The following is a 25,127-nucleotide window of genomic DNA, read 5'->3' on the forward strand; positions in this document are numbered from 1 at the left end:
AGCACAGACCACCCACAGTGTGTTCACTGACATTCTGATGAATATTGAATGCAAATGGCAAACGCTAACTAAAATCAAGATTTCCAATGCGATGCTTGTTTAGTAGCAGACATGAACCACAAAACCGACACTGAGAGGTTAAAAGTGTATGAAAGCAGGCGTCAGCTGCCCTGCACATGTCTGCGGAGCATGTGATGAGACATCATCAGGGCCTGCTTTCTCACACCTTACAGAACTGAAGCACCAATTACCCTCATGGAACCTGGATGGCAGGATGAGTGTTTTCATCCTCAGAACAGCTTGAGGTCATTCATCTGATCTGATAGCAAAATGTCAGTGATGGCTGGTGTATTGTTCTTCTGTGTTCTGCAGCTCGTGATAACCCTCAGCTTTTGTCACATGGATTGTTTACATGGCATTTTGGTGAAGGGAAACTCCATCAACACAATGCTCGATGTATGTAATGTCTTTCAAGCCCTGAGTGTAAATATGATTTAGGTACTAGTTTTGAACCAGCACTACCTACACTGTAAAAAACAATTTGTTGAGTCAACTTAAAATAATTTGTAACCTGGCTGCCTTAAAATTTTAAGTTCAGTCAACTGAAAAAAAGTTTATTCAGCTTGAAATGTTAAATTATACTAAGTGAAAACTTAGATATTTGAGTTGAATCAACTTAAAATTTTAAGGCAGCTGGATTACTTACACATCTGTTAAGTTTAGCAGACACAAATATCTAAGTTGTTACTTAGTACAACTTAACATTTTAAGTTGACAAAACTTATTTTAGTTGACTGAACTTAAAATTTTTAAAGCAGCAGGGTAAAATTATTTTAAGCTGACTCAACAAATTGTGTTTTTTATTTTTTACAGTGTAGGTTTATTCTGCTCTTAAAAATAGGTTCTTTGGTTCCACGAAGAACCTATGAAACTGTTCCATTGAACAGAAGTACAGAAGGATTCTTTGTAATAGAATTTTTTTTCTTTACATTCTTCACGCAAAGAAAAATATAAGACTTCTTATGCTTGCTGGATCAGAGTAGCAAAACCAAAGGATATTAAAGAACAGAAAGATGTTTTTCCGTGTTCAATACCTACTTTGCAGTCACAAAGACACTCATACTCACACAGACACACACACACAGTGTGTCCTGGAAGACTCACAGCTCATCATCAAATAAACCGTCAAACGATGTTGTTCGTGTGTGCCCAAGGTTTACTGCTTTCAACTTGCTTTTCTCTCTGTTTGAATCTCAGCCCTCATTCAGGCTTTCATTCTCTGGATCCCTGGATCGAATAGCATGAAATGTCAGCCAGGCTCTGATGTCCGTATGTGTGCGTGCTCTTTATAAGGGCCGTAGTTGAGTCTCAAAAATCAATGCTGTATTTACATTCTGATGTCAGTCACTTTGTCCTCCAGGCTCAAATGCAACAATTCTTATTGGATAGTGTAATTTGAAATGGGTCCCTGTAGAAATGTCTCATTGAATTGGCCTGTCATGTGGGTGAAACTGGTGTAAATTAATGCCAAAGAGAAACAATGAAGTAGGCTCACATGATGCATGATATTTTTTCCAGTCCGGTCTGCTTTTTTAGGTATCTTTGGACATAGGCGAGACGAGAAATGCTAATTAACTCTACTAGGTATGAAGGATGCACACCTAAGTTTGGTTACTCCTACATTCGTGCAAAGGTATGAATGAGGTCAGGAAGAGACATGGGATGCTTTCCACCCAGCAGTGTTGTGGGAGACAATGAAGACAGAGCTGAGTTTGATGTGTAGAGCATAAATTAGAGAAAAGTGAGTTTGGAAGCAACTTCGCCTTGATTGAAATATTCCCATGAAAGATTCCCAACTTGCATTGTGTGTTTAAAATATGCATCCTTTTTCTATTGGTGCTCTGTGTTGGATTTTGTTGCAGGAACTGCTGGTGTTTTGATTGCTTTGAGCTTACGGTATGACTTGAACTGTGAACTGAAACTCAAACCAGTTTTAACTCAGAGTGTAACAACCAAAAATATAGAGGTCAGACTGACATATTTTCTTTCTGTGAGGAAAAAAAGCTGTGATGTTGGTCAAGGTTAAGTATCAGATTTAAAACAGAGCTGAAAACACTGTCAATCAAATATATCAATGAAACGTATACATTTTAACTAGGGTCTGTGAGAGAGTTTGACGGAGCATGAAAGAAACATTTGATTAAATGCAATATCTTAAAGGAGAAGTCCACTTCCAGAACAACAATTTACAAATAATTTACTCATCCTCTTGTCATCCACGATGTTCATGTCTTTCCTTCTTCAGTCATCAAGAAATTGTTTTTGAGGAAAACAGTTCAGCATTTTTTCCCCATATAATGGACTGATATGGTGCCCCGATTTTGAATGCAGTTTAAATGTGGCTTCAAACGATTCCAAATGCAGTTGTAAATGATCCCAGCCGAGGAACAATAGTCTTATCTTATCATTTGGGATCGTTTGAAGCCGCATTTAAACTGCATTTTGGAAGTTCAAAATCGGGGCACCATACCAGTCCATTATATGGGGGAAAATGCCGAAATGTTTTCCTCAAAAAACAATTTCTTTACGACTGAAGAAAGAAAGACATGAACATTGTGGATGACAAGGGGGTGAGTAAATTGTAAATTGTTGTTCTGGAAGTGGAGTTCTTCATTTAAGTGAGCACAATTATTTTTGCCTCAAGCCTTCACAAGCACATACTCTCAAATGTCCATACTCATTTTTTAGGGAGTATGAAAAGATAAGGATAATGCATGAAATTATCCTTACAAAAACATACACCATGGTATGGAATTATTACCACATTAATATTCTATGTTTATACATGGTACTTCAAAATAAAAATGGTATTTACCATGGCAAATGTCCAAAAAAAGAATTAATTCTTTATAATTTTGAATTAACACTTTCCACATAACTTTTTAATTATTTTTTTTTTTTTTTTTTTTTTTTTTTTTAGCTTTAGTAAAATGACACAAATGCTAAATTTTTTAAAATGAGTCAAAATATGTACCTGCCATTATATTTTAATAAAGAGGGCACAAAGGGATCATCATATTTGAGAGTCCTTTGTATTAAAGGAGACCTATTATGCCCCTTGTAACAAGATGTAATATAAGTCTTAGGTGTCCCCAGAATTTGTCTGTGAAGTTTCAGCTAAAAAAAAACCCACAGATCATTTATTATATCATTTTACAAATGCCTATTTTAAGTAGAAGCAGAAACACGTTGTTTTCATGCATGTCTCTTTAAATGCAAATGAGCTGCTAATCCCCACCCCCATTTCCAGAATAAGGCTGTGCCTTTACAGCTCATAGCTCAGATACTTTGCTAAAAACATCTGTTTGGTTTTGATTATTATGTTTATAGCGTTGAAATTGTGCGTTTTAAACCACGTTAGTTTAAACTTCTGATAATAGGGTTTTGTGAGCACGCACATCTGAAGCACGCGCACAGAAAGCGACTGTCACACGGCATGTGAGTACTAAACTAAGTTCTCTTTCAAGTCTTATTGCGCTTAAACTGTCAAATACACAGGTTTATATTAAAACACATATGAGTTATAAAAACAGTTATGTCTGTGAAGGTAAACAGCTGGGAAGGAAATCACGTTTATATTAGATCTGTGTGGCAGCAGAGTAATATACAGTAAATAAATCAATAAATCCATTGCTCTCTTGTCTCCTCTGAGGCTGGGACTCTAAATAGTGTTCTGTGCTCATCTGTGCAGCCAAAGACAGAACTGTTAGCATGCTTTGCTCAAACATTTGCCAAGGCATTACAACTGGTACACAGTTGTCGCTTGGAAAATACAATGGTAGCACCGTGGGTGGAAACGTGCAGATTAAGGGGCAGCAAAATTATAATATTATCCCCTGTCTATACGTCACAGGGGGAGTGAAATCTAACACGCTTGTTTTTTCAAAAGCTTGCAGTGAAAGGCTTACCAAAAAAAAAATTACTGGGTTGTTATTTTTCACGTTTTCTGGTTTAACTGCGATTATAGCACTTTATAGCAAGTCAGATTTTTGTTATATGTTACCTTAAAAAAAAAATGTAAAACCCCTCTAGATAACAATGAGGTGTGGGAAACGTCGATGTACCTCGAGAAGCCAACGTTGTCTCTACATTTTCTGGAACAGATGGCTGAAATGCAAAGAAATGGATTACTTTTTGCAGTGCTGCAAAGAAAATTATGGCAGTGATGACAAAGCAGAACTGGTTTCTCCCACACTGCCAAATCTGCTGCTCTAGCATTTGGTTTTAGTCTGCACCAAAGTTTCCAAGGCAACAATGATGGAAGAGTCACTGTCACAATATACCAAAGCAGATGTAATAAGTCAGTTCATGTGAATCTAAAAAAACGCCATGCCTTGAGAAATAAAAATTCTTTATTACCTTTGTCCAGTATGTCTTTCTCTCCTTAATCCAAATTGCCATTCACCATTCAAAGTACGTATTTTTCTTTCAGAAGAACTTACACCACAGTCACCCCAGTTATCAGCAGGCTTTCAGCGTTTGAGTTTAATCAAATATAGCTACAATCTGAATGTTTTCAGTGTTTGGTTGGTGCAAGCACTGTCGGATTTGCATTATTGACCCTAGGCCTCCATTGTATGCGTTTGATTGGGTGGATTACTGCGGCTGTTACAGAGAAAGATGGGATTGTCCATCAAGACAGCCGAGTGGGCATATCAGCAGCTGCAGTGACCCAAGAGATTTACCAGGTTCAGTCAAAAAGGAGACGTCTAGATCTTAAAATACCCAAATTTCTTATGCAGGAATGGAATTGTCAAGAGGGTTCCTTCGATTTAGAGTCACCCAGATGATCGTGTTAGGACGCAGTCGACTATGGATGGATGAACGGATGAGAATGGAGATATCGTTGGTGAGCCCAGTGGAAGGCTTGAGATGTCAGGCAAAGTGGCGAGAGAGGGATGATGGGGATTCTTCAGCAGAAGCTATTTTTCATGGACTGTGGGTTTTATTGTAGCAGTTGACTGTTGGATGAGTTGAGGAAAGCGAGTAGATCCATTTCAGGCCACAGGAGGTTATTTGCTGTCAGTTAGACAACCAGTGACTGACAGCATCATCTAATGGTCTGATCCATGGGGCTTGTTTCTCCGCTTCTTCTTCTGAGCCTGGAGACTCGGCTACACAAACACTTTCCTAAACAACCACTGTTGTTAAAGGGATAGACCACCAAAAATTGTAAAAAATGTCTCAGTGGTTTTTTTCCATTTCAACATTTGAACTCCATTGACATTGATTGCATCGACGCAAACAGTTGAAACATTCTTATGTGCTCTCAAGATGTAAATGTGCATTATGATGCATTGCAGTGGTGAAAAGTTCTTGATGCTTCATCCTAAAGAACTCATAACCTTTTGCTGGTATTGTACTTTTTGCAGGTTACAATAGCCCATGATGGATGGTTTGAAATAATACAAAGACATCACCACACTAAGGCGTAGGTCATTTCCTTCTCAGCTGTCACTGATGAACCTCATTCTCCTTTCACCCTCCCCCAGAGGCTCTCTTCCTGTGTCTAGGTCTGCCATTGTTGGCCTAGTGCATCCAGACATCAATCCCCCTCTCAGGGACAGATGAGAGAAGGTCAGGGGTGTAGGTCAACCCTCCTCACGCTCACAGCATAAATCCACCTCCGCCTATCAATTGGCCTCTCCATCTGGGTGTAAATAATGATGCTATTGTTGGACCAAATCGTGTCCTGTGTCCGAGTGATAAGCCAAATATAGTTGTTACGGCTTTCCAATGGCAATTTTGAAGAAGTGCTACTTCTACTGACCTCAGGATTTCTCATAAACTGATCAATCACTATGTATAATAGCCCTATTTCAAAATTCCTAGTATGCGCCTCTGGCTCTGTGATACAAAGTTGCGCCTCATAAAATTTTATTTGGCTTAGAATAAATGCTACGTGCCATTCTGCACATTGCAAACTCGAAGATCTGCTGACGTAATGTGTTAAACCACGTATGTGATCCTCATCATTTCAATCAAAAGGGATGTTTGACCTTTTCTTTGATGCGCAGATGTCTTGATGTGTGCATGACTGCTTAAGTGTATTACTGTAATAAGATTTAACCCAGGCTTCAGTCATAGACTCGGTTAATATCTGTTTCAGATATTACTACTACTACTACAAATACTTTTTTACTTAATTGTATCACCCCCTCATTGCCCTGATGTCACTGCCCCACTCACTTTTGAGATTCTAGATACTTGTACATCTGGCTAATGTCACAGTGAGAGATGTCACTTCTGCATAATTGTCATGTGTGATGGCTGATTTGGAGCCTCTGAGCGCACAAGCTCTTTTGATGGGGTGACGATAGGGGGAATGGGTTAAAGAGTGGGTCATGGAGAAGGGGGGTCATTGGGACAGAGACACAGACAGATCAGGAGGAGACCCTGCTGGCTCATCTTTCTGATGGATGCCCTGAAAAAATGGAGTGGGTCTAAGCAATGTTCCCTCCCATTTAGTTCAGCATTGCTTGCTCAAATTAAAATGACTCTCTGAGTGCAAATTCAAGAACTGTGAGTGTCATCAGCATCAGCATGCTCAGTAGACTGTCTAATTAGGTTAGCCATGAACTACGCTGGTTATAACCCAAAGGTTCAGAATTTTGAACCAACCACCTTTTAACCCATACACAAGCACCATTCTGTGAATTTTGAATGCAAAGCCAAAAATATTTATTTTTTATCTTTGGGAAGTTGCAGTTGACTAATATGTGATCCTGGACCACAAAACCAGTCATAAGGGTAAATTTTTCAAAACTGAGCTTTATATATCATCCGACAGCTGAATAAATAAGCTTTCCATTGATGTATGGTTTGTTAGGATAGAACAATATTTGGTCGAGATGCAACTATTTCAGTATATGGAATCTAAGGATGCAAAAAAAATCTAAATATTGAGAAAATCGCCTTTAAAGTTGTCCAAATTAAGTTCTTTGCAATGCATATTACTAATCAAAAATTAAGTTTTGATATATTTACAGTAGGAAATTTACAAAATATCTTCATGGAACATGATCTTTACTTAATTTCCTAATGATTTTTGGCATAGAAGAAAAATCTATAATTTTGACCCATACAATGTATTTTTGGCTATTGCTACAAATATACCCCAGCGACTTAAGACTGGTTTTGTGGTCCAGGGTCACACATGTCTTAAATTTAAACAGTGACCTAAAGGGTTAGTTCACCCAAAAAATGAAAATTCTGTTATCAATTACTCACCTTCATGTCATTTCAAACCTGTAAGACCTTTGTTCATTTTCAGAACAAAAAAGAAAAAGATATTTTTGATTAAATCCAAGAGTTTTTTGACCCTACATAGACATCAACGGTACTCCCGCGTACCTCTTGTCGCTTCATAAAATTAAGGTTGAACTACTGATGTCACATGCACTTTTTTAATGATGTCCTTCCTTACTACCTTTCTGGGCCTTGAATGTTTCAGTTGGGTTGCTGTCTACGCAGGTTCAGAATCATCAAAAAATATCTTAATTTGTGTTCAGAAGATGAACGAAGGTCTTACAGGTTTGGAACGACATGAGAGTGAGTAATTAATGACAGAATTTTCTTATTTAGGTGAACCATCCCTTTAAATTGTTAAGGATTTTAATCCAAGAACTGCAGCAAAAAAAAAAATTGTATTAATTCATCTGTCTAAAACAGTTTTTACAAATTGTACTTAGGATTTACCACCAGTATCAGTTACGTTGGTGAGCTGGTCCTTGTTTAGCGTTCAAGTCAGCAACTCTCCAGATGTCTGCGTCACTCCTATTTTTCAGTAATATTCAAGTCCTTGTTCTCCTGGCAGATACGCTGTATGGCAGCCTTATCCGCTTGCTTTGTAAGCACTTGGAATCCTCCGTGTCTCTCTTGTTCCATGATCTGTACCCTAATCTAAATCAGGTGCTGAATGTTGTTTCTAAGTTAAAAGTAGACCATTCTTTAAACTTCAGCTATTTTGCAGTTAGGCCATTGATGTCAGCCTCAGTTATATGTTAATACACAGTATTTTTGCCAAAAACACTATCAATTAAATCAAGTGGATTTGTTACAGTTTCATCTACAAATTTTATATACAAGTGCCTATGCTGTGTTTTTCTTTAACAATACATAATATAATCAATGTTATTTATTTAAACGTTAATATGCACCCTTATCACTTTATTCACAGTTAATTATCTAGATCATCAGTCATGTGTACCCATGTAAACACAAAGTCTGTTTGGTGTTTAAATGCAGAAAAGGAATACAAAAGGAAAAGTGAGCATGATATAAAGAATATGTATTGTGTCTAATCTGAATTTACATCTCACACATGCAACACATGGCCAACATGGCTCTGCTTTGTGTTAAGAGTCTGTTGACATGTAGATGTCAGGCATGTTACTCTGACACACAACGCACATGTATGCAAACAAAGGGGGCACAACAGCAGCTAAGTGGGCTCCCAGCTGGACTGCCCTAACAAGGCCTTATTGATATACATACATCATAAGCAGCTCTTTACACCCTCAATATGTTTATAGAAAAGTGGCTTTGAAGACACTTATAATACAAAAAAGTTAACAAGAAAGTAAAGTTAGCTCAATTTTAAGCTACAAAAAAGCTGTGTATATGTTCAAAATATTGATTATGTTAATTGAATTGTGTGGAAGCTCATTTCTGCCACTGAATGAAAAAAGGTAATTGCGACTTTTTATATCGCAAATTTTTTTTCTCAGAATGGCGTGATACAAACGCACAATTCTGACTTTTTTCTCAGAATTTCCTGATATAAACTCACAATTATGCGAAATTGTGGACATTGTAACTTGTAGTTGAGAGTTTATCTCACAATTCTGAGAAAAAAAATTGAGATACTTGCAATTGTGGCTTTTTTCCTCAGAATTGTAAGTTTATATCTCACAATTCTGACTTTATAACTCACGCTTGCGAGTTTATATTATGTAATTCTGACTTTATACTTGATTTGAGATACAGAATTGAGTATCTCAAGTACTCAATACAGAATTGAGTTACTAATTCTGACTTTTTTTCTTAGAATTGAGAGTTTTATTGAGAGTTCAGTTGATAGTTTTTCTCGCAATTGCGAGTTTATGTCATGTAATTCTGACTTTATACTTTATTTGAGTCAGAATTGCGAGTTTGTATCCTGCAATTCTGACTTTTTTACTCAGAATTTAGTTTATTTCAGTTTAATTGATAGTTTTTCTCGTAAGTGTGAGTTTATATCATGAAATTCTGAGAAAAAAGTCAGAATTGCAGAATACAAACTCATAATTCTGACTTTTTTCAGAATTTTGTGATATAAACTCGCAATTATGTGAAATTGTGGACATTATAACTTGTAGTTGCAAGTTTATATCTCACAATTCTAAGAAAAAATTGAGATACTTGTAATTGTGGCTTTTCTCCTCATAATTGTCTATTTATATCTTGCAATTTTGACTTTATAACTTGCACTTGCGAGTTTATATCATGTAATTCTGACTTTATACTTGATTTGAGATACAGAATTGAGATACTTGCAATTCTGAGGAAAAAAATCTGAATTTCGAGAATTAAATTTGCAATTCTGACTTTTTCCTCTGAATTGAGTTTAATCAAGAGTTTTTCTTGCAATTGCAAGTTTATATCATGCAATTCTGAGAAAAAAATCTGAATTGCGAGAAGTAAACTTTTTTTCTCAGAATTGCGTCTTTATTTCTCAGAATTGTGAATTAATTTCTCACAATTCTGACTTTATAACTCGCAATTGCAAGTTTATCTCATTTCTGAGAAAAAAATCTGAATTAAGAGTTTGTATCATGCAATTCTGAGAAAAAAAGTCAGAATTGTGAGATGCAAACTCGCAATTGCTAGAAAAAAAGTCAGAATTGTTTAAAAAAGTCACAATTACCTTTTTTATTCTTTATTAAGTGGTGAAAACAGGCTTCCATAGGATTGTAAGTTAAATTAGTAAGTTAAATGAATCAACTAAATATATTTGACAGGATTTATTAGGAATCGCATCCCAGAATGTGCTGCTTTTGAATATGGTTCCACCTGGTGTGATTAAAAAACTGTTAAGAGGATGGATTGGAACCAAACGTTGGGATTTGAGCTGAAAGTTGTATTCTCAGCAGTTTAGCAATGTGTTTGTGTGTGTGCGTGCCTGTGTACGTGCTTATGTGCATGAGCGTGCATGTGAATGTTTAACATGCAGCAGATGCTGGTTGTTCATACCCGCTGGGCAGAGAGCAGATGACACTGTAGGCCATCTCACCAGACGAGAGCTCCCAAGGTAGGGTGTGGTATTTTTGCGTCCAGCCATACATGCATAAGCATACGTACAGTACGTGGCCAAAGAAAAAGCCTTGACCCAGATAATTTTCAGTGTTAAAGCAAAACTATAAAATGGAGGGGAAAGTATAAAATTAGTTCAGGTAATACCGCAGCAACTGTAGTAGCAGTGCATTTTATTGTTTGTTTGTTTTTTGTTTTTTTTAAAGTTCATGCTTTTATTTATTCAGAATTCATTTTATTCAAATTCAAACTGAAATTGTGTATCAATCATAAACAGTCTATAGTTAGGCTATACAGAAGTCATTTGAGTCACTGCCACTCGGTTCCTGACTCATACCTACTGGAAAAGGATTCAGTGGATTGAAGAGTGTGGAGTCAGACAGACAGCTGGACGAGGAACACAGTGCATCTTTCAGCTTCCCTCTCCGTTAGGCCAGATTAATTCACACAGATTTTCCTCCATTAATCCCATTATGGCTAACCACATCTACAAGCCTAAAAACCCGAGTTTACACTCACATACCCTCTTAGTAGATCTTAAAGTCCTTCTGTTTCACTTCTCAGATTTTTCTCAACGTTATAAAGACTTATAAGGTTTTGCTATAGTATCAGTTCACTGATTTCTCTTAAGTTTCCATCTTTAGTTTAAATTGTACAACTTTTTTGCCTTCAAATGTTCAAATTAAAACCAAATGCTTATTCCACTCCTAGTACTTTTGGGGAAACCTTGATTCATTTTTTCAGGATTCTTTGATCAACAAAAAGTTAGAAAAATAGTACCTTTAAAAGGGATATCGGATGCAAAAATAATTTTTACATAGTGTCTGCATATACATGTGTCTTAGCAGTGTGAGTGCAACAACCCTACAGTAGCCAGGTTTCCATCCAAGGTAGTGATGGAAATGCCATTTATAAAATAAAATTTCTCATCTTTTTCTGTTTAACTTTAGCGCATAAATTCTATATCGATAGTTCAAATGTCACAAAAATTTGTTTGGAAACACTTTATAGCAAATAAATGTGGTATCACATGACAGAATTAGCCTATAGGCAGCATCCGTGTTCGTGGTGTTGCTCACGTTAAAGCACCGTTTCTCTTAAGGTCAAAAGCGCATTAAATCATATTTATGTTATTAAATTGTATCTAATATTATTTCATACATGGTAAGAAAAATACGAGTTACCTTTCAAACATACATATCTTAATTTGATGTTCCTTTAGTACGTTGCAAGTTAAAATGTACTCATTTTGTACAAAAGTACAACATTTTACATTAGTTCGTTTTGGCTTGTTAGCTTATATTTTCATTCTTGTTTTGTTCTTAGTTCTGTTCTACCTTTAAATTTAAGGATTTGTTGTGGAGTGAGGGAAAGTGAAATAGCATGGTTTTTCAATATGTTTGGCTGACTGTATATTATAATGACAATGAACAGGCTGCTTTGTCAAGTTAGTAATGCTTAACTGTGCGCCATAGGCACCTGCATGATCACTTGATTTATTTATTTTTTTCCCCCTTATAAAAGTAAAAGCAACTTAAAATACTCCTCCTTTTGTGGTCATATAAAAGTAAGACATTATTGGAAACTATTTTTAATATTTCTTTTATTTGTCTACATTCACACTGTGCTTTTGTAAAATAAAGGACACAGACAGGATGCCTCTTTCTCAAAAGCACATCACAAAAATGAAACCAAATTCTGCATATAGGCTGCCACTTGTTGCACCGTTTTTTTCCTTCGTTTTGTTAATTTATTAATTATTTTGAAAATATATATCATTGAAAGAGACATGCACCAAAACAGGTAGTTGCGAACAGCTGTTTTTGACAAGGTGAAAGGGTGCTTTTTTACATGACCACTGAGGAATTTTAACCCAAGTATTTAGCAGGCATTTCATGAAGACCCTAAAGAATCACACCTACGTGTGGTCATATAGCCATCCAGTATACTTTTAAGAAATAGACAAGGTACAAAGATGGCTATTGTACCTCTAATGAAATGTCATTAAGACGTTGCTTTGCCTTGCCTGGCTGAAGTCTTTTAAGCTAATAAAGAGGCTAGGATAATCATAGACCAGCTAACACACCATCTAGCAGATATTTATGCAGATTATTTCAAAATAATTTACATGATGTTTTGACATGTAAATGCCAGATCCTGTACTTCAGGAGGTTTGTTGGTCTGTTTGTTTATTTGCACAGGTCCAGACACTGTATATCTAATACCGCATCATGCTTGGCTTTTCTTTATTGCCAAATCACAGAGGACACTTAAAAATTCTCAGCGCATGAATAAGTCTCTTTAGCAGTTGATGTCAGGCCTCAGCAGACCCCAGTGTCATCTCGTACCATAGCCACAGCCCCATTCGTCTTCATCAGAGAGGATAAGTGACATGGCACTACCTTGAATAATTGAAGATGTGCTCTAATGATTGGCTGCTCAGTCAACAAAGCCGAGAGTGCACTGGGTCAATGAGAGCTGCGGTGTCAGTTGTCATGCTCTGAGGTGATGTCATTGCACCAATCCCCTGTAACTCTTGAAAGAGAAAAAGACTGAGGGGTCAAGCTAAATTAACTACAACTTACTAGTTCTGCAGTTTACAGTCAAATCAAAACAACACATTGATATGCAACCTACTACTGGAAGCATTTCTTGGCCTACTGCTTTGGTTGCTCTTTTTTTTGTCCATCTTCTTTATTTGGTCAAGAGAGTCTTTTTTCTATTTTGTCCAAAGACAGATTCATTATAGATAGTTACACTTAACATTACACATCTCATAAAAAACCTCACAATTTGATTAAATGCAGAAGTGAATCTAATATCATATACTTCTGCTCTTTATCTACTAGTTCATGTGAGGTAGACTTCAAGAGTTCCCACAGCTGTTTTGGGAACATTCAACAAAACTCATGTCTCACAGCTGCTCTGTGTTTGTAATTAATGTTGCAAAGCATATTAGAGTGTTTTTCTCAATTTTAGACACATAATGTCATTTGTCCTCAGTAAGATGTGTAAGCAAAAGACTGCTTGTCTTTTGACCACAATAACTGTGTCCATGCACATAAGCGAGCCTTTCATTCTGTAATTTGTCGTTTTCCATTCCCGTTTTTCATTTAGGATAATTCAATCTAGCGATCACAAGTAGGCTAAATCACTCTGCTTTCCTGGACCTGGATAACAAATATATTTCATCGGAGGAGAGAGTTGTGACCTATGATTGCATACGCGTGGTCAGATAGTTGCATGCGGTCAAACTGACCTGGCACAGTGAATGTTTCAGTTCACTGAAAATCACTGAAACATTGCCAGTTATAATAGGGTCCAATATCATTAAAAAGTTTGGGTTTTTTTATGTGTTTCTTACGTGCACCAATTATTTATTTGAGCAAAAATACGGGAATATTGTGAAATGTTATTACAGTTTGTATTTACAGTAATATTCCTGTATTCCTGCTTAATATTTTTGTTGAAACTGTGCTGTTTTTCATAGATTTTTTGATGAATAGGAAGTTCAAAATGAAAACAGATGAAACAGAAATCATTTGTAACATTATACATGTCTTTACTCTCACAATGTTGAATATAAAGTAGTAATCTTTTCCTTCTGCTTGTCAGAAAGTGTTTCAAATGCACAGTTAGTCACTTGCTTCATCCTCAGTTTACACTGCTGTCATCAACTCTTTCCTTTTTCCCTTTGGACCCTTGAGTTGCATTGAAACATTAAGAACACAAAGGATGTTTCTGTGCTTTTCTATCCAGCCTGCCACTTCAGACTCTTTACTTCATTTCACGTATCTCACTCTATCCACTTGTCCCCACTCATGTTCTCCTCATTTGGCTTCTTTTCCTCTTTCGCTGTTAAACGGCAGAAACCGACAGTTGAGGTCAAAAGTTTACATTCCCCTTTCAGAATCATTACAAAATGTTAATTATTTTACCAAAATAAGAGGGATCATACAAAATCCATGTTATTGTTTATTTAGTACTGACCTGAATAAGGTATTTCACATAAAATATGTTTACATATAGTCCACAAAAGAAAATAATAGTTAAATTTATAAAAATGACAAGGTTCAAAAGTTTACATCCTCTTGATTCTTAATACTATGTTGTTACCTGAATGATCCACAGCTGTGTTTTTTTTAGTTAGTGATAGTTGTTCATGAGTCCCTTGTTTGTCCTGAACAGTTAAACTGCCTGCTGTTCCTCAGAAAAATCCAGCATTTTTGTGTATTTGAACTCTTTCCAACAATGACTGTATGATTTTGAGATCCATCTTTTCACACTGAGGACAACTAAGGGACTCATATGCAACTATTACAGAAGGTTCAAATGCTCACTGATGCTCCAAAAGAAAGCACGGTGCATTAAGTGGTGGGGGGTGAAAACGTTTTGAATTTGAAGATCAGGTTAAATTTAACATATTTTGTCTTTTGGGAAACAACTATCTTCTGTAGCCTTCTGTAGCCATGAAAAACATTCTGTTCAAAAGTTTTCACCCCCTGCTCTAAATGCATGTTTTGTTTTGTTTTTCCTACTGGAGCATCAGTGAACCTTCTGTAGTAGTTGCATATGAGTCCCTCAGTTGTCCTCAGTGTGAAAAGATGGATCTCAAAATCAAACAGTCATTGTTGGAAAGGGTTCAAATACACAAAAATGCTGGAAAACCAAAGAATTTGTGGGACCTGAAAGTTTTTTTCTGCAGGACAGCAGGCAGTTTAACAGTTCAGGACAAACAATGGACTTATGAACAAGTATCACTAGACCAAAAAAACACAGCTGTGGATCATTCAGGTAACAACATAGTATAAAGTATCAAGGGGATGTGAACTTTTGAACCAGGTCATTTTCTCTTGTGGACTGTATGCAAACTGTATGTGAAATATCTTATTCAGGTCAGTACTAAAAAAAAAAACAATGACATGCATTTTGTAAAATAATTAACATTTTTAATGATTCTGAAAGGGGGTTGTAAACTTTTGACCTCAACTGTACTTCTTAAAAATACATTTAATGCAACATTGAATGCTTTTTTCATGAACAAATAAAACCTTGCCATGCTTTACAAACATACTTTAACAAACTCACACTGGCGCTTTTTCATGAATATTCCCCTAAGGTAAAGAAATCAGATTTGTAAATCGGTATTCTGCTGAGCCAGCAGCAACCATGCTTTGCTTTTTAGCCTACATCATTCTTTCATGCTTGTTATTCATTGTATCAGCTCGTAAATTATTTCACTGTGGGTCATTTTAATAACATTCTACTTTTAACCAAAAGTGCTCCATTTTCTGTAGTGGTGTTGAAGTCTTGGTTTGCATACTATGCAAAAAACCTCTGAACTTGTGTGTGTACTACAGTACATGCGTGTAAGAGAGAAACACAAACACAAGAGCATGTTTATGAACTACATGGAATCATTGTGCATCCACCTGGCTCCAATTTCCAAGTTCCTTAAACAATTACACACTCCCATCTCCAAACGTGCCAATAGCATAACCGTTACGCACGGGCTGTTTGGCCTCAAAGCTCCCTCGGTGTGATGGTGTTTTGCTTGTACAGAAACAGATCCCCTCTGCAGGCCAGGACTGGGTCAGCTGCTGTTCTGTCAAAGGCTACTGACTCTGATGAAGTGTATAAACTGAATGTGCACTTTGTTGCTTATGATGTTGATTCATGTGCACAGTTTGCAAAAGATACATGTTAAATGCATACTAAGAACCAGAAAAAAAGATTGTTAATTCTCAGCACTGTGTTGTTAAACAAAGTTTTCAGTTGTGCCTGATGACAGCGCTGAATTGTTTTTATTTTATCTTTCTGTGGTTTCAAACAAGGATGAGAGTCTCATTTGCATCTTTCCATTCTTTGTTTGGATGCGATTCAAATGCCTAGCAACCACAACCGTGGGAGTTGAAGGCAATCAGCAGTTGATACAATGACATGCGTGTGTCACTGAGTTCAGTCTTCTATCAAGGGATGAGACAGGCATCAGGTGCTGGTTATAATTGTAACTAAGAGCTTGGGGTTTATTGGATAGTTTGTTCACTTCAGCATGAAATCTCATCGGAACTCTCAGACTTATCAGATGAAATTAATTATGCACAGAACTTTGATACTTGTTACAATCAAGGGAAGGGATACAACCTTGAAGTTACACTGAAGGGTCCTGAAGTTGTGTAATCCCTTTGGATTCACATTTAATACATTAACACAGTTCATATATAAAGTTCTGGAAGTGATAACTTTTAAACAGAAGTTTCAGAAGAGATCAAAGTTATACTAGTACTATACATCACAGAATAGGCTTCATCCCACTCAGTGCACTAAATTAGTATGAAAATATATAGATGGATATGGATGTCAAGTTGTTGAGTCATGGTGTACATTGCCTACTAGTCTGATGCATATCAAAAAGAAAGTAAAAGACAAATGCTAAGACTCAGAGGTGTGGGAACATGTAACGTATGTGTATGGGGGATTGGGCATTAAATTATAAAGGTTCAACTTTGCTTATGAATATTATTATATAACTAAAGTTTAATATTTATGGTAATTAAAGTTAGCCCAGTAGCCCTACGTGATTGGCGTAAATGCAGGCACTGGTAAATATAGTTAGTGCTATCCATAACAGGATTGATGCTTACAACATGGATGTTCGTTTACTGATGCAATTGTCTGGCAGTGGCCTCTGCTTTGTCTTAAAGTTGATGTTTTATATGGCCAGCTGCAGCTACTTATTTACTTTGCATTGTGGCCAAGCAAAATGAAACTCTTAAAATATAATGATTATTTCCCAAAAGTGGATGAACAAACTGCATTCCCATATGCATTTATCTTTGTTAACCTAAGTTCAGTGTTTAGTTCAGTCACTTTAGCTCAGGAAAATATTGAGACGTACAACTTTTGATTTTAAGAAATCTTTTTAACTAATGTAGCTAACAGGTAACATATGGAATCTTATTGTAAAGTGTTACCAAAATCACAATCTTAACAACAGATTTTTAAATGTAGTGAATGGACTCAGTGAAGAATTCTTTCTGTTCCATTCATTTATTTTCAAAATTATTAAAAGATTTTAGGTATCAAACAGAATTGAAGGAATCAAAATCAGAACCGGAAATTATTGTTTCTTAAAGAGATATTTCAGCCAAAAATGAAGATTACCCCCTGATTTACTCACCCTTTTCAGACGTATACAATCAGAGTTGTATTAAAAAATGTCCAGGCTCTTCCAAGCTTTGTAATAGCAGTGAATGGCTGATTTTGAAGTCTGATCAGGTGCGTCCATCCATCATAAAAAGTGCTCCAACCCCATCCCTGGGGTTAACTAAGGCCTTCTGAAGCAAATCGATGCGTTTGTGTAAGCAAAGTTTCCATATTTAAAACTTTATAAACCATTATCTCTAGCTCCCACTAACTTCGAATGTGCGTTCGCGTGGCGTTTCAACAGATGCTGTACTGTAGGACATAGGTGAACCATAAGCTCCAGTAAGAACATGCTAGTTTCGTAAGAACCAAGTTTTGTTTACAACAAAGAAAAAACAGTCTTTTCTTGGCTTATATCAAAATCCTCCAACATTTTTTCTTTACAAATGCCCGTTTTGCACTTCTAATTCTTGTCCAGTGTTTTGTTTTGCTCTCTACACCGCACTTCTGCGTTCGTCGTTTTCGCGTTCATCACCACGTTCGCCTACATCCTGCATCATCCACTGGAATGTTACTTTCTCATGAACGCGCATTTAGCAAAAACTAAAGATAACCGTTTATAAAGTTTTAAATATGGATACTTTTCTTACACAAATGCATCGATTCACCTCATGATGACTTTATTAACCCTCTGGAGCTATGAGGAGTACTTTTTATAATAGATGGATGCACTTTATTGGACTATAAAATCTAAGTACCCATTCACTGCCATTATAAAGCTTGGAAAAGCCAGGACATTTTTTGATATAACTCCAATGTATGAAAGAAGAAAGTCATACACACCTAGGATGGCTTGAGGGTGAGTAAACCATGGGGTAATTTTCATTTTTGGGTGAACTATCCCTTTAAGATCATTCAAATTAATGAACTGTCATGATATTCTACACTTTTGACAATCACTGACTGAACATATTGAAGTATACTTGAATTATAAATATATTATAAGTTACATATCTTTGTCCACACAGTTAATTGTTTTCTCAAATGGGTGTTTTGAGATGAGTACTATTTAGATGGCCATTTCAGACTAACACAGACAAGCACATATACTATATTTCCTACTGTATAGTCATTAACATTTTTTTTATTTAATTAAGAAAGTATAGAGCGGCTTATGGAAATTCATTTTTAGAAGGTCATTACATGAGAAGTGTTACAAAGTAGCAGAACTGCTAGGAAAAGTACAAAAGTATGAGCTAGCGAAGTAATGTAGGTAAGACATTATGAGACCTTATGAGTCCTGTCTGAAGAGGCACACCCAGGTTCAGCCTCTAATCTTTTGATGAGTCCATTCATTACTTGGCTTCTGTAAGTGCAGCCTTGCCATTATGACAAAGGGTTAATCTGTCACTCTTTGCTTTTCAAGTTGTCACGCTGTAATAGTTGCAGACCTCGTTTAACCACTTTAGTCTCGTGACAGAAAGCAAAGATATCCGTTGAGCCCAGCAGGTTTCCCTGGTGTCGTACTATAAAACAATGGGCTTGTTTTATTGTGGCGGTTTCAGACGCTGCGGCTGGGCTATTTGCGACTTCAAACCACAGATCAACCCTCTAATGTTCTGTTTGTTCATCTTATCATCCCTGATATTTAGTTTTAGGACTGTTTAATCATCATCGTAAGCTGTTAATTAGTCTAGGGTATGTGGATAACGCCTGCTGATATGCTATCTTTGCGTCTTGCAGACTGATCTGGCTCAGACGGGCAAGAGTTAAACAGCCCTTCCTTTATCTGCTGAACTGCAGAATGCTGAGCAATGGTGCCTGATGCCATGACAACCAGAGGGCCGTTCAGAGAGAAGGGTGGCTGAGGAGTAGGCGTGTGGAAAGAAAAGGATGACAAGAAAAGTAGACCCAGGAGAGAAAATAGAGAGAGAAAGGTAGAAAGGTGAAAGAGAGGCTGATTAAAACTTGAGAACGCTGTAAGAAAAGTGGCCAAGAGGTGGAGAATGACAGAGAAAGACAATGAGACAGAGGAAGGGGGCATGGGGGCGGGGATTGGCAGACGCTGACTGCTTGTTACCGAGTGTCACCGGAGTATTGCATCAGTCCAAGTGGGATGCTCACATTGCAGGATGACATCACAGGAGCGCAGACTGCCTGCCACCCAGAAATGGAGAGGGAGGGAGGCTGTCTCTGCCTTTGCTAGCTAATAAGCCAGTGTGCTGCTGCTCTTTTTTTTTTGCAGAGTCATTAACACTTCGTTGTCATTTTTGGGGCCGCTCTGTTGCGCACGCGCTAGCACGGCAATACCGGTGATTTATGCATTTTCGCACCCCTGAAAGTCCCGCCAATTCGGGATGAGAAGCGAGAACAAATACCAGACAGTATGCCTAATCGTTTAACTCGAATCAGAGCGTACATTATCCAAGACACATGACTCCTTCTGCCGAGTGCGCCCATTAGTGCAGCCTTGTGGATAAAAGAGACTGATATCTAGTCATGCTTGAAGGTGTATCCGATAATAAAGAACTACTGTGTCTATAATGTGCGTCCGGTCTGTAATGAGCTTTGTGAGTTAGTCATATGTGGTCTGTATTTGTCATGGCGATTGCAGCAATACTGCCTGTATGATTTTTTTCTTCGATGGAACACGAAATCGTAATTTACGAAGAATATCCTAGTCACTCTTTGGCCTGTTCGTCACGTAATGTTATCGTATAACTTCAGAAGGCTTCGAATATAACGCACAAACCATATGGATTGCTTTTATGATTATTTTATAGTACTTTTTCATTATTTTTGAAAGCTCTTTTGAAAGCTTTAGTTCCTCTGAGGGACTACCTGGATGGAAAAGAGCAACCAGTATAATTCTCCTTTTGTGTTCAAAGGGTTTGGAACGACATAAAGGAGTAAATGATAAAAGAATGTACATTTTTAGCTGGACTGTTCCTTTAAAGAAACATCTTTAGTTGTTCTGTTCTTTTCTCTCAGTTGGCTTTGAGAGAAACAGCTTATGGCTTATTCCAGGCAGCGAGACAGTGACAGAGAGAGCAGCCCGATTCTCATGAGCTCAGCAGAAAAAACAGAAAAGGTGATCGCTCTCACTGTGTGTAATTTACAGTGGATTGAAATTAATTTTTCCCTCCATGATATCAGCTGGGGAACAATGATATTGCTTCTTTCAGCTTTCATCTCCTTTATGAATTATGTATAATGCACACCACTGGTCACACAACAGCTCTGGGTTTTGTGTGCCTCTTCAGTGCCGCCCTTATGTCTGTGTTAAATATGGAACAATGAAGCCGCCTATTTGCATCTGAACTGAAATTGTACTTTCCACTCTAGTTGTTACAGTCACAGATAAAATATGAGATGCTCAAGGCTACATATAGTCAATACAGAAACAGCACAGTCAGGCTGTTGTCACCCAGCAAGCAGGCGACTTCTGTATTAGCATGTCGTCAAAATGTCATTCATCGTCCTCAAATCTACAAGTCATGGATGTACCTTTAAAACTTCTCTGGATGTTCTTATTGCCTCCTTCTTTCAATAGGATTTGGCATCGTTTAGCTGGGTCTTGTAGTCAGGCAGATTACAATCTCTTTCTGCTAGTCATGCCTGCCTTTTGGGCTCACATGCACAAATCTACATGTGGAAACGTATTTCGACTGAGTAAACGAAATAAACAAATGTGTAAAATAATAAATCTTGCTGATTAAATGTGAAACACAATCTAGCAGACATTACAAATGCTAAAGATGAAACTTTTGATGATACGAATATATGCAAATACAATTATTTAAACGTTTTAAGGCTTACATCTCCATGTGTGTTGGCTTTAAGACTAACTATATGTTAGTCTACTTCTAAACAGTGATAACAAACTTTTAGCACATTCGAAATTTATATGGTGAAATATTGATGACTCATCCTGCACTACACGGGTATGTATTCAATCAAGGTACAATTAATACTTCGGGACCAAGCATTTGATTTTAATGTTGGCATTCACCATGTCTTAGTTCATAGATACTCACTTTGGTAATTAATTAAAGTTGCCGTGCACGTAGTTGGCAAGATCTTTTCCTTTGTAATTCGCACATCTTGGATCAGCCAAATCTGAATCCCCTCCAGACATACCATAGAAACACTGTTAGCATTTAGCTCACTGTCCAATAATAGGACAGGCATGGACCAATAACAAGCCGCAGTTGGTTGTGCATTAAGGTTTCTAAGGCACACACACTTTTCTGACGCTCAAATCCCCATAGTCACGTGTGTCTTTCTCCGGTGTTGCAGAGGCGGCTAGCAATACGCTTTAGTCCAGACCAGACATTCTCAGTCTCAAAAACAGGGTGACCTCAAATAAATGCATCAGTCTTGAATTTACAGCGCGTATGGATGTAATTTACATGGTCCTGTGGCATTTATTACTCGTTCATTATGCATTGGGTGTAAGTGATTAATATTTTCCCACAGCTTTTTATGGATTACTGTGGCTGTTCGGTTGCTTGTCATTGTTTTGGATCCATCTGCTCATGCTGAACTGAAGCATGGACAGTGACAATTAAGCAAGTTTGACACAGTTGACAAGGACAGCCTTTGTCAGGCACGAGCCATCTGGAGGTTCCTCCCTGTCCTGCATTAAAGAGATGCAAACATTGTGATCCTTTTTTTCGCTCTGGCCATAGAGAGACATTCTTTCTCTTGATGGATAGATCACACGTATGTGAACAGAGGGGACTGAAAGAGACATACAGGATGACAGATTGCTATCCACAAAATAACTGTCTCTAAAGCAGCCCACCAACCTGCTTTAATGAGATGTACATACAGAAGAAAACCTGAAGCACAGGCAACAGTTAGTAAAAGATTCAACGTGATCTCATGACAAAAAACATACCTGTGGGAACTTTTTTGTAAGATGTGAAATACGACATTTGATGTCAATTTGATTTTGATTAACATACATATGGTACATTATGTGACGTTGGTTTTGTACGTCAATGCAGTTCTGACTTGAAATATCCATTGAGTGACGCCATAACTATAATACTCTGTGACGTTTTAAAATTACGTACCATCTGCACTACACCTAAACTTGTGACCACAAAAGCGCAATCGTGAGCATGTCGTTGTAGTTGTTTTTCTCATCTTTCAGCTCTTTCATTATGAGTCATGATTTTCATAGGACCCGCACCCAAGGTTCAGCATCCTAAGTCCAATTCCATGCCAGCTGAGCTTGTTACGTCTGGCGTTCAGGGTTGGCAGGTTTTCTCAAAAAAGCCGCAAACAAAAGTTGCTACTCAAAACTAGCCCAAAGCTAGCCAAGTAGCCCAGTTGCGTTTCGAGGGGGGCCCACCGGTATATGAAATACACATTTTTTGGAGGGGTTCCCCTGGTAAAATTCACATTGCAGGGGCTAAATATCACATTAGTGGGGTCGCTTCAACCTGCAGACATGAAAAACAACTCGTCGCAACAATATTAAAGTAGCCGAATTTTGCGGGAAAACTGTGGACCTGGCAACACTGCCAGTGTTGTGTCCATTTTCGACCCCCTACCAAATTATTATCCCCTCTTGTTGAAATCCTTACATGATTGTCTAATCCTAACCCCTCCCCCCACACCTAACCCTAAACCTACCAATACTAGTGGGGTAGTAATCTGGCAGGGGTCAGAATTCGGCACAACACCAGAAAGAGAAACATATGGAACTGTAATCATAACTGTGTACAAAAATGATTACAAGTGCTTGCTGTTTTACCGCCTCTAGTGTTCTTTTCTGTTGGAAACTGCAGTGATATGTACTCATTGGTACGTATTTCCCATGTTGCAAAACAGTTCCCACAGGTACGTTTTTGTCATGAGACAGCAAGGATTACATTTTTGCATAATGCCTGGAGTAAGTTAACTTATTTGGACACAACACATATATACAGTCAGTTTGTGTTTGAGTGAAAATGCATATTTGTTAATGTTAATGTTAGCTACATATTATAGTATCAAAAACCGAACTGTGTTCTCTCCATCAGTTTGTACTTCATAGTAACGGTTCGACCAATAGAATGCCGACTTCCGCTCTTCGGACAAGTTCATTGGATCATGAGAAACACGCGGCTGCAAATAATGTACAAACTCCGACTTCTTTGGCAACTAGTTGGGAGAGCCGCGCATTCTGATTGGCTCCCAAATCTGGAGTGTGCGTGCTCCACAGCACCTACAGTGCCAGTGATCCGTTTTGAGACGAGTCCATTGCGAGACGGAGAAGGGGTGCAGAAAAATGATGTCACTTGTGAATGAAACGACACCGTAATATAGGACGAAATGAGAAGAGATAACCATAAAATCAAACTTTTATTCGTGTTTTGAATTATTTTTATAAGTATTAGCCGGTAAAATGTAAACACGAGTAGAGTAATTTTCTCCACGCGTATCGGTTAGAACAGGTTTCCCCCCCATGCAGTGCGCACCGAATGGACTCGTCCTCATGAAGTGAAAGGGCCGGTAGACCTGGTGAGCTGATTGAAATGAAGACTACTGTTTCGTCATGGTAGGACGGAGTGGATTGTAGAGCTGGTATCTACTTTCTGTTCTGTCGGACTGTTAAGAGATTTTTTTATAAAAATGCTTTATCAGATGATATCGGATGAGTGAAGCCTGGTGCTTTGACAGCTTTCATGACACGCAGTTACTCTGAAGCAGGCATTCAGACTGTTAAAGTTGAGCTCTCCGTTCAGTCAGACGAGGTTTTTATGTTGCCTTCAGTCGCCTGTGTTGAAAATTTGATTTTACCCAGTTTGGTGAGAGCCTAGTCGATCACCAGAGGACTCAGACCATGTACAATACAGTGTGGAATACGGAGAAAGAAGATGACGACTGGAGAGACGTGATGATGCCCTATTCCACTGAATTAATATTTTACATTGAGATGGACCAGCCGCCAGGTACAGCGAAAACAATTAATCTAACAGCACGTCAATAATGTAACGTTAATTAATATCTAATATTGATATAAACCCCTTTCCTTCTCTGTGAAGCACAAAAGGTTAGACTGTGACAGCGTCAGTCACCATTTACTTTAATTGTATCTTTTCTTCATACGCTGAAAATGAATGGTGACTCAGATGTCATTCTCCAGATCTCCTTTTGTGTTTCACGAAAGAATGTCGTTTGGCATATTTAACATTTACATAGTCACATAATCTGACATCTGCTTAGACAAATGCCTCTTCACAGTTGAAATGTATCTTATTTTACTGTTATCTACGATGAGTCATGTATGGTTCTTCAACATTCCTCGTTCTTCAACAAAAAGGCATTTCGCCATCTTAAAGTCGTTCTTTTGCTGTCAGGGTGACAGTGAAATGTGTCTTAATCGTACTTATGATGCACACTCTGTATTAACAGTATCGTGTAGGTTTTAAATGCATGATAACCGACTTCTCACTCAGACAGGGGAGCCATATTAAAACCTATTTCTCCCTGAAGAGAATGCAACAGTCTACATCTCTGTAGTTTCTGTCTTCAAGTAATAGTTAATCTGGATGCGTGAATTCTGTTATTTAGTCACCGTTTTATGTGTTACATTTAGTTTTTTCTAAAGTAGAACACAGAATGAGGTGTTA

At 37.6% G+C, this 25,127-nt stretch overlaps 1 protein-coding gene across 2 annotated transcripts in view; it reads left to right on the forward strand.

The window, feature by feature from the left end:
* The window catches only part of pik3r3b (phosphoinositide-3-kinase, regulatory subunit 3b (gamma)), a 188,119-nt gene that overhangs the window by 145,599 nt on the left and 17,393 nt on the right, over window positions 1-25,127 (forward strand). The window contains exon 1 of one of the 2 annotated variants that reach the window (XM_051111863.1): window positions 23,997-24,446. The exons of the other annotated variant lie outside the window; for it this stretch is intronic. Within the exon in view, the coding sequence (XP_050967820.1) occupies window positions 24,338-24,446 (109 nt within the window). The 5' untranslated portion in view covers window positions 23,997-24,337. Of the gene's footprint in view, window positions 1-23,996; window positions 24,447-25,127 lie in introns of those variants that run through there. 2 annotated transcript variants of the gene reach the window in all.

This window comes from Labeo rohita, chromosome 6 (genome assembly GCF_022985175.1).
Source record: "Labeo rohita strain BAU-BD-2019 chromosome 6, IGBB_LRoh.1.0, whole genome shotgun sequence".
In the NCBI taxonomy this organism is placed as follows: domain Eukaryota; kingdom Metazoa; phylum Chordata; class Actinopteri; order Cypriniformes; family Cyprinidae; genus Labeo; species Labeo rohita.